The 10,443-nt window shown below is 35.4% G+C and overlaps 1 protein-coding gene across 1 annotated transcript; it reads right to left on the minus strand.

Annotated features, from left to right (window-relative positions):
* Positions 1-32: 32 nt before the first annotated feature.
* HEMB2 (Aldolase superfamily protein) lies at positions 33-6,891 on the minus strand. Its single transcript, XM_022040803.2, has 12 exons — positions 6,222-6,891; positions 5,376-5,487; positions 5,155-5,228; positions 4,883-4,951; positions 4,718-4,801; positions 4,559-4,628; positions 3,575-3,630; positions 3,074-3,195; positions 2,525-2,596; positions 2,355-2,436; positions 2,194-2,271; positions 33-679 (listed from the first exon to the last, which is right to left on the minus strand). Exons 1-12 carry the CDS (start codon positions 6,525-6,527, stop codon positions 512-514), a joined length of 1,293 nt encoding a protein of 430 aa, XP_021896495.1. The 5' UTR covers positions 6,528-6,891; the 3' UTR covers positions 33-511.
* Between the last annotated feature and the right edge of the window lie 3,552 nt (positions 6,892-10,443).

Raw genomic sequence — 10,443 nt, forward strand, 5'->3', positions numbered from 1 at the left:
TTGAATTCTAACAATTAAATAAGAGAATATACTCAATCAAAAACATCAATTTTGAAAATGGAGAATCAAGACATTAGTTCCAGGATCCAAATCGAATATCAGCTTCGGAAATGAGATTGCAACCTTTCGCTACTTGCAATAGCATTTTGCTCTACAATATTTGTAATTGTAGGCGACTCTTCCATTTAAGCAGTAGGTTGGCGATTGCAGCTCGTCACGCCACTACTTACGAACAATGGAATAAAGCATCCGTTCCAACTGTCATGTTCTAATGCTGCACCCAACCACAATTTTGTTTATACCTATTCTTGTTACAAAGAATCGAATATCTTTATTACAAAATTCTTTGTTACGCATAACCATACTCTTCCGATACAACTATCTTTCATGAGAAGAGAAGGATGGTCTGTGTATTGATGTGTTAAGAATTCCAATCACGAACCATACATACAAAAACTAAGTTCTCAGCTTTCTGACTAACAATCCCTAGCTTCTTTTTTGTATGGAAATTTCACCTTTTCTCTCCACATAAACATCTAGCAGCCTGAAGAGCAAAATAAGTTAGTATGATGTCAGCACCAGCACGGCGCAGACACATCAATGATTCCATCATCACTCGTTCCTCGTCGATCATTTTCAAAACTCCACCAGCCTTGATCATTGAGTACTCACCAGAAACCTGAATCCATGAAGTCAAACTAAATTCAAAATAGAGAACACAGTAAATGTGGGGGCACAGCAGAACAGTTTCAGAAATGGAAGTATTAACTAACAAACAAACATATTCAAACAAACACAAAGATCACCCAAGAAAACAAAAAGAGACATGCACCAGAAACAAGAGTCGCAATCAGCCAATCCGAATATGTACATTTTTGTGTTTTATTTTCTCAAGTAAAATTGAAGCTTGATTCCAATTTTAATAGAGTTGTTTAAGGGAATATAGAGTTAAAGCACAATTCAAGAAAATTTTTTGTAAAGAGTCAAGTTCGAGTTTGGTTTGAAGCTTGATTCCAATTTTAATAGAGTTGTTTAAGGGAATATAGAGTTAAAGTACAATTCAAGAAAAAACTTTGTAAAGAGTCAAGTTCGAACATGGACTGGCTTGAATAAGTTTGAACTTTCCAATATTTTACAAATAAAATAAATAATTAAAAAATTATATAAAATTTTAATCTAAATAATTATATATTATAGTATCAACGTAAAATATTGATAAATGTATTACATATTATATCAATAAAATACACAAATCATTTTAAATAAATGAATGCACTGGTGAATTTCTATGTCGAACACCTCCAGGCTCAAGATGAATATTTTCTCATTCTCAAAGTTTACACAAGTTCAATTTTGATTTAGTTTGAACCAAGTTTCGATCAAACTGAATTCAAACAGCTTATGATGTTTTTGGCTAGTTACATCTTAAGGAAACCCCAATTCCATTCCACTACTGTTTGACAAGCTTCCTTTTTCTCATTAACATGGATAACAGATCCTTTACATACAAGGAACTGATCCTAAAATTTAAAATGTGTATTTAATCAGACTTTTTCAAAAATAAAATATTTCTCCATATTATTCAAATCACCTTCCTGCTAATTAGTAGACAAAGTTTCCTTCTTTGTTTTTGTGCCAGAGGATATTGTAATTGGAACAAAAGGGACAAGGTCAATCCTGTGATTCACACCAGGTGTGGATGGAAAGAGAAGAGAGGTGATCTCAAAAAAGAAAATATTCGTCCAACCAAATAAAGGTTTTATTTTGCAAGCTTTGGCTCCCATGGATGAGAGTAGACACATTCTATTAGCTTTAGTTCCCATCATCTGTTAGAAACAAGAGACTATAGCCAGAAGATTGAATTATGATACTTCACTATCTATAGGACCAGAATTCCACCTGACAATGAGGTGTGCTAGAAGAGTTATTTGTGCCTGTGTCTAAACCTGATGTTAAACAGTAAGTATGAATGATGGTCATATCAACTTTTTCTTGCATTCTGATGTTAAAACAGTAACTATCATGTTTGTATCAGTCTTTTATTGCATGACAATCAACTGTTGGTTCAGTTCATTAGTATTAAATCTTCTATTTTTCCTGTTCTCTCAACAGAATCTTGAGTTGAACATGGATATGGAGATGAAAAGACTCTAGGTTTGCAATTGGAACTAGGTGAAGAAATTTTAGGCATACCTGATAGGCAGCAATTGGCAGAGGGGACTTTTCCCTGAGAAGCCTTATGATATCCAAATAAGGAAGACCAGGTTTGACCTGTGACCCAAAGAGGGGTTTCCACTTCTTTTAGTAGTACACAAAGTTATCCTGAAGGATCAAAAAAGAAAACTGAAACTTACCAAAAGTATATCAGCTCCTTCAGCTTCATCTTCACGGGCCTCAACCAAAGCCTCTCTGTAGTTTGCTGGGTTCATCTGATAACTTTTGTTTAACAAGCCAAAATTAAATACAAGAGTGTTGAAACAGTAAAATAAATAACCATTTAACAAAGAGGTTAGTGAACACCTACGTTTTTTTGTCTCCAAAACGTGGATTTGAGTCCAGGGCTTCACGGAAAGGACCATAAAATGCACTTGCATACCTTTTGACATAGGGTTACATGTTATAAAGAGTGATTGGCAGATAGTAAAATAGGATTGTATATACAGTAAGACCATTCCACCCAGTGTTAAAAACTTCAGTAGACATATATGATCAAACAGAAAAGAGATACAGGGCACGAGATAAGAATACCACAGTTCCTTGAAAAAAGATATGTGGTCAACAGGAAAACAAAGTGGTAGTTAGTGACATCGGAGAAGGAAATGCTTAATCCAAATTGCTTTTCGCCATCCTAGAATTGATTCTTTTATAGCATTTGACGTAGCAAACAATTCTCAGGCAACAATTGCAGCAGCATGTATTTGTGTAGGTGAAACTTCTTAGCAAAGAAATACATGAAATTAACAACATGGTTTATATGCATTATTGTTATTGCTACAAAGGAAAAATATATCCAAGTAAATTCCAGCATAGAACAAAATATTGTGTAGAAAAGTTAAAAGCATAAAATCATTACTTTGCAGTATATGACATGATGGAAACATGCTGAAAGCCTTCAGCATCAAGAGCAGCACGAATAGCTCCTACGCGACCGTCCATCATGTCACTAGGACTGACAACATCAGCTCCAGCTCGGGCCTGTGGGAGGTCATAGCACCAAAAGAATGAAAAATAAAAAAATCAAATGAACACGAAAACTCATCAACAAGACCTAATAATAAATATTAAAAATCTTCAAACAATGAGTTTTGCGTATAGGTATTCCCACTATAACATCAAAGTAACATGTCCATTAGCCAATTCAATTCAGTCACTAGAACCCTAAACCTCTCTGTCACTATCAATCAAAAACTCAGGGACAGAGTAGCTCCACAGGTTTTAACATGGAGAAGCAAACAGTTTGTTTAAGTTAAGTGAACTTTACACATATAAAACCTAAAATCTCCACAGTTACAAGACACGGTCACCGATTTACTTGATCTAATTTTCAAATATAATTTTCAGAAGATCAGCATACCTGGGAAACAGCTTGTTTACATAATTGAAACACCGTCTCATCATTCATAATAACTCCTACAATTAAAGAGATATATGTAGCAATGAGTACATATAAATCTACAATCATGCAAAATTATCTGATATGCAGAGAACAACCCCATCAAGAATTTTTTTTCCACCAAAAGGCAGATCATTGGCCAAAACATAAACAAATTTTAGACAAATGGAGTTCAATAAAGCAAGTTTTCTGATGTTTATTTTTCTTTTATTTTGAATAATTGTTGCATCTTCCTTGACAGAGTAATACATTCCACAACAAGTACTGAGGTCTTTGCCATGGCACATTTTGATAATACTCTTATGTCTTGATCTCACTCCACTATGTGTTTCAGGAAAGAGCAAATACATTTTACACAAAAGACTCAAAATCAGACCGCCATGTAGAGCAATGGGAAAGTCCAGATTGATGACTTGGAGGTCAGGCATCTGTATGAAGCAAAATAGATGCCAAAATAAGATTTTTGTCAACCTAGTTCACACATGGAAGCACTAGATTGGATAACCTTCTTAACAGAATCAAAGAATGAAATGTGTTCGAGATATTATCTCCATCCCTCAAGAACAAAGCGATAAGGCACCAAGAGGATGCTCTCATATCAAAAGGCTAATGATAGGCAAGAAACCAAATCTATAACCACCCGTCAGAAGCTCTTTTTTTATGCTCTTTCCAAACAGAGCGAAGGATGGAGAGGGGAGTGAGCACAAGAATTATTTCTTTACCCTTGCCTTTGCACAAACAGAGCCTCAATTCACCCTCTCTTACATCACATCATTCTTGATTTGAATAAATAAAAGTGTGATTTAGCATTCCTGCTTTAAGCTAAGCAGGGATTGACATTTTTTTTTCTTCAATGATCAAACAAATAGAAAATTTCATAAGATTCTTCCGCTACTTTCTTTTCAAGACAATAGCAGAAATAAGTGTAAAAGATCTGTGTCTCACCATCTTCTCTGACAATACCATCATGCCCATCAGATGAATATGGATCTAAAGCAACATCTGTGTAGATAACCTGATGAAAGTAAAAAGAAAACGATCAAAAGGTTGCCAAATTCCAACACCTTGAAGATACAACCTAACAAATCTACCATTTTGACTTACAAGATCAGGGAATTTGTCCTTTAGCAGCCGTATTGTTCGAGGCACCAAACCATTGTCATTAAAAGCCTCATCTCCGGCGGGAGACTAGAAAGTAAAACAAATGAAATCATTTACATTTACTAAATGCACTAAAGAAATAATAAATTCAGGGAAGGAATTGAAAACCTTCAAAGCATCAGGAACTTTCGGAAAAAGCACAATGCTGTTGACACCAACATCACGAGCCTTTGCTACCTGGTCGAAAGATTGTCATCCATAGCGTGTTATGCAATTCATAGATGAAGTACATTTAAAAATGCATGCGGAATCAATAAGGATGACTATAGGATCTATGATAAACACTTCAAATGAAAATAGGCCAATCTAAACTTTTTAGTTGCAAGCAACATTAATATAGTCACAAAAGTCCAAACTATTTAGGTTGCTCATATAATCACCTCTTCCACAAGTCCATGTCTCCATCCAAGCCGATAACATCCTGGCATGGCACCAATTGGTGTGTCCTCCTCACCTGCAAGTCTCAAAAATGTGTCATGTCAGTTAAGATACGTTACATATAGGGGAAGGGAGAAGGGAAGAGGTGAAAGGGAGAGAACGAGAAATGAATTAATGTTATGAGAAAACATAACTAATAAGAAATGTCTAAAAGACAACCAACCTTCATGAATAAAGAGTGGATATACAAAGTTTGTGGGTGATAAATTTGTTTCCTGGAACGATGCTCTCAATGCAGGGGATTTACGATTTCGACGAGGACGTCGATTAAGTGACTACAAAAAACCGACATCAATGAACAAGTTCAGAACCATCGTGAACCAGCAGCAACCCATCATTTCAAAGAACATGTCAATCAGACTTCAAATTACCGTACGGATTTCTACATATATAGAACAAAAGCTTGTTGCGAACAACAATTAGATAATGTAAAGAAAGTGTAAATGCGAAATACTTCAAACCAACCAACATATCACGAGTTTGACAATTTCAAGTTACTGAAACAATATATTAGGCACTATCGCTCAATTCAACCAAAGAGGGACATCAATTTATGTATAAATTCACTCACCAAATTTCAAGGAAGTCGAGAAAATGAATTTCAAACTATAACTAAAGAGGTTCCCAAAGGATGTTCAAGAAAAAGGCACAAAGCATCCTCATCAAGACTATGTGCATACGCTGCTGATACAAGGACAGTTGCATTCCAGCTCCAATCCAGCCGCCAAGAAAGTTAAGAAGAACGAGGAAAGGGAAAGAGAAAGTGAAAAGGAATGGAGGAGCTAGAAGAAAGGAAGTTCAAAAGAAGAGGTCAAAGTACACGGAGAGAGAGAAGCAGCACGTATTCATCAAAAGTAACTTCACATCTTTTGAGCTTATAATTCAATCTTAGTTTCAGTTAATAGACAGTCACAATTCTCTAAACCCCCCACTTCTTTCGTGTTTTCCTTTTATCAGGTAGATACCAATTTTGATCAGATAAGCAGCAAGTTTGAATGGAAACACTCACAATCGGTTGAATCACGGGAGTCCCAGCCGGAGCCGCGGGCTTAGGCGGCACGGGAGGCGCTTCGGGAATATTCCCCGCGACAACAGCGGCTTCGCATTCGGCATCGGTCATCCCTAGCTTCTTGGCGGGTCCATCGCCGGTCTGGCTCGCTCTAACGACAAAAGCACCCCGATGAGGCAACTTGGCCGTCGACGGAGCGTAACTGAAATTCAAAGTTGAAGTCGGCCTAAGACCAACGTAGTTGTTGCGGTCAAATCCCTTGAGTGCTGGAACTTTGTAAGGAGCATTAAATATCGTCGAAGCCATGATCAGAATCACTTAGGCAATTTATAGTTAAGAAAATCAAGAAGTGAAAATTTGAATGTTGAACAGAAATACAGAGGTAGAGAGAGAGAGAGTTATCGGCTGGGGAAAGAGAGAAGAACCAATTAGAAGAGAGAGATTGGATGAGTTGACAGAAAAAACTTTATATCTACCAAATCTGACATTGACCTGCTCATCCTCATCCTCATTTACATTTACTGCTGTAACGCCTTCTCTATTTGACTCCGTACTCGCTTTCTCAGCCTCTCGTTTCTTCGTCATGGATTTGATCTTTCAATTCAACTCGTCTAGCTTAATTACAGATGGAAGGTTACCTGCTAACTTGTCTCCACCCTCTTGGGTTAGGTAAAAAATTCGCCATTGATAAAATATATGGTGATGATGAATAGAAAATTAGAAAATCAAAAACATATACCAGACCGGCTTTTAAATATATATTATTAAGAAAATTTTTATTTTTATTTTTAATTATAGGTAAAATGAATAAATTTTTATTAATAAATATTTAATATTATATATTTATAATATTATTTTATATTTATTGTTAAGTTAGTTATGTTTAAATAGTAATTTAAAATTTTGATTAATGTTTACAATTCTTAATTATTTATTTATATATTTGTAAAAAAAAAATAATTCGTAAAATATTATATAGTTACGGAATGAATAAATAATTTTATATTTTTTTATGTATAAGATAGATATAAATTTATAATTTTATTGATTGAGTATACATAAAAATAAATATATTAGTATCTTCGGGAATAATTTATTATTCAAATTTTAATAATATTATTTACTATAAAATATATGACTTATATTGATTGTTTCTAATTAATTAATTAATTTTTTTATGAAATAAATTTATTTAATTACTTAAATTATGATAAATTAAGTAAAAAATAAGATAATTTATTTTTAAAATTTTGATTTAATTATTTAAGATTTTAATTTATAAAAAAATATTTATTAATGTATATATTATAAATAAAATATTTATAATTTCGACACTCAGTATATATGTAACGACCCCGAAAATTTAAAATGAAATGTGTATTAAAAATATCAAATGCGGAAGCGAAGTCAAAAAAATTCGATTAATATCCCTTACACTAAAACAAAAAACGTGCTCACAAAATATAAAAGATCAAACTAACTAAAGGAAAAACTTGAAAGTAAAAGCTACGAATGTGACTATGGAGTCTTTAGGCGTCCACTTCGTCGTCCTCCTGCGGAATGGGCTCGGAACAATGTCTTCCTGATCTGAAATGATTAAATAAGGAATGAGCTACACTAGTCCAGTAAGGACATCATGATATATCACCATCACGGAGGTAAAGTTGGGTAGAAAACACAAAAAAACCAATAGAGCATAATTTACAACAAATCTTTTTATCAATAATAAATCCTTTACCATCCACTTACCTCGGTGAAATTCATAAAACAACATACGAAAGCAATAACATTATCATCATCATGAAATTATATAAACTGTATAACATAATACTTATCACGCCTTTTGTAATTCAATCATTACACAACATATTTTCCTCATTTACCAGCCCACTAGTATCCATGGGGATCCATAGGGGTCCCGCTACCCGTTAATCCTTAACACTTGAAATCCGATTCCAGGGCCGTCCCTATACCCCGTCCGGTATGGGCGCCAAAACACATAAGGTCTCCATACCCCGTCCGGTATGAGAGACCACAATCCCGGTAGGGTTCCCTACGGACCCGGTCCGTCCACCATCTCCCAGGATATCTAATCAAGCTGACCACATTATACAATTATCAATCTACATAATCTTTCATTCTCCTTTTCCTCAGTCAGCATCATCAATTCACATACAAACAAGCAAAACAGTAATTTATGCCAAACAGACAACATACAGCATCGGTATCTCAGTCATTCAACTCATAATCAATAAAATAGTAAAATATGCACACGAAACTATAAAATGAAAACATCAAACCTCATACTGCATTTAAAACTGTAAAATAGGCCAACTAACAGTTAACCGACAAACACACTAGACTCGGGCTCCATTAGCGACCTTAAGCAATTTCACACATTCGTTGATTCAAGAAATGTCGTTTTATCATTATTGAACTTTAATACCGTGATAGGAAATAGGGTGAGGGGTCCTTACTCGTTTCGGGGTCCGAACACGGCTTCACAGTGCGCCTATAGGCTGTCCCTGATTTTCCTTAAATTTTTTCCGGGGAACTGAAACACACTACTGGTACCTACACGTGTTCCAAAAAATCCCAAATTAGGCCCAGGGCCCCTTTTTGGCCAATATCGCAATTCCGGCACGGCGGCTCCGCCGTGCTTCGGCGACGGCGATTCGCCTCGGGTTGGCTGTTTTCGGCCGAATTCGGTCACACTTGCATCGGTCCTTACGATAAAACAACCCTAGGGCCCTCGGGGGGCCAAAAAATTACGAAAAACCGAAGCTTACCAGCGGCGGTGCTCTCCGGTGAGGTTCGTGTTTTGGTGATTCATCTCCGATCAACCTGTAGAGAAAAGAATGGTGATCACAGTGATATAAAAATTGCATCAAACGGAGGCCGGGAAGGGTCTCATCGGAGGCAAAAATCGAGGAGGGGCGCGGCGACGCCGCTGGGTTTCGGCCGTGTTTTTCGGCCGTTTGGCCGGGATTTTGGCTCCGATTTGGCCACATGAGAAATCAGCATGGAAAAACGAGTCGGATGTATGAAATTTACCTCGATCGGCGGTCGAAAATCTCCCCGGTGCGGCGGCGGGTGGCGGCGGCCGGCTTCTCCGGCGTCTAGTTCATCTTCTCCGGCGAGGGCAGACGGCTAGGGTTTTTGTGGTCAGGTGTGGGGGTTCTATTTATACCCTTTTGCCTTTTGATCTTAGTCGTCCATTTTGATTTAATCTGGGCCGTCCGTTTTTTATTGAATCTGTGCCGTTCGTGCGATTGCCTCTGGGCCGTCCGTGCGCCCGCTTGATTCTGGCAGTCCGATCGCGTGTACGCGGATCGCCAACGTGGTCCGTCCCCGGTCGACCTGGTTTTACCACGTGGCAGGTCCTGGTTGGCAGGACTGCTGACTGGGTCGCTGACGTGGCTGTTGACGTAGCGTTTTTTTTTTATAAAAAAAAAACCTAATAAAAATAATTAATAATAAAATAATAATTTTTTTTTTCAAATTTCCGGGCGTTACAATATAACTTTGTAAAATAAATATAATCATCTATTTATATATCCATCTAAATAAATATGTTACTCAATTTTATAAAACTTATAAAAAAATTTAAAACATTGATCTTCATTTAAAAAACTTACATATATATATATATATCAATTTCATATGCATGTAAATAAAAAAATGGACATATGTCTTTGCAATACTTATTATATCATTTTTTAAAATAAAATTTTATAGATTTTGTATCTAATCAAATGAGTTTAATAATGATGGGAAAATAAATATATAGGAAGATTAAATTATTTTTTGCAAAATTGAATTTGAGTAACAAAATTGCTTGAGTTTATTTAGTTTAAAAACTTATAATCATTTTTTAATTTATGTAAATAATTAAAGAAAAAAATATTTAATTATTTCAAAGTATAATATTTAGTATATGAACCTTCGCCGTCCATGTTACTATCTTTTTCATTACGACTATCTTAATTCATTCAATATTCATAATAATTATTTACCATAAAAGTAATATTAATGCTCGAAACTTTATGGTAAATTGTACTTCTTTATTTAGTTAATCTAACATGTGAGATTAATTTTTAATTTAAAATAATTATTTTCTACATACATGTACGTAGCTTTGAAAATATGACGAAAATTGATATTCTTTTTGTCAATAAGGCGATATCTTAATTATTGATATTGCGCTAAATGTAACAGTTAA

This window comes from Carica papaya, chromosome 1, assembly GCF_054855325.1.
Source record: "Carica papaya isolate Zhongbai chromosome 1, ASM5485532v1, whole genome shotgun sequence".
NCBI classification, from domain to species: Eukaryota; Viridiplantae; Streptophyta; class Magnoliopsida; order Brassicales; family Caricaceae; genus Carica; species Carica papaya.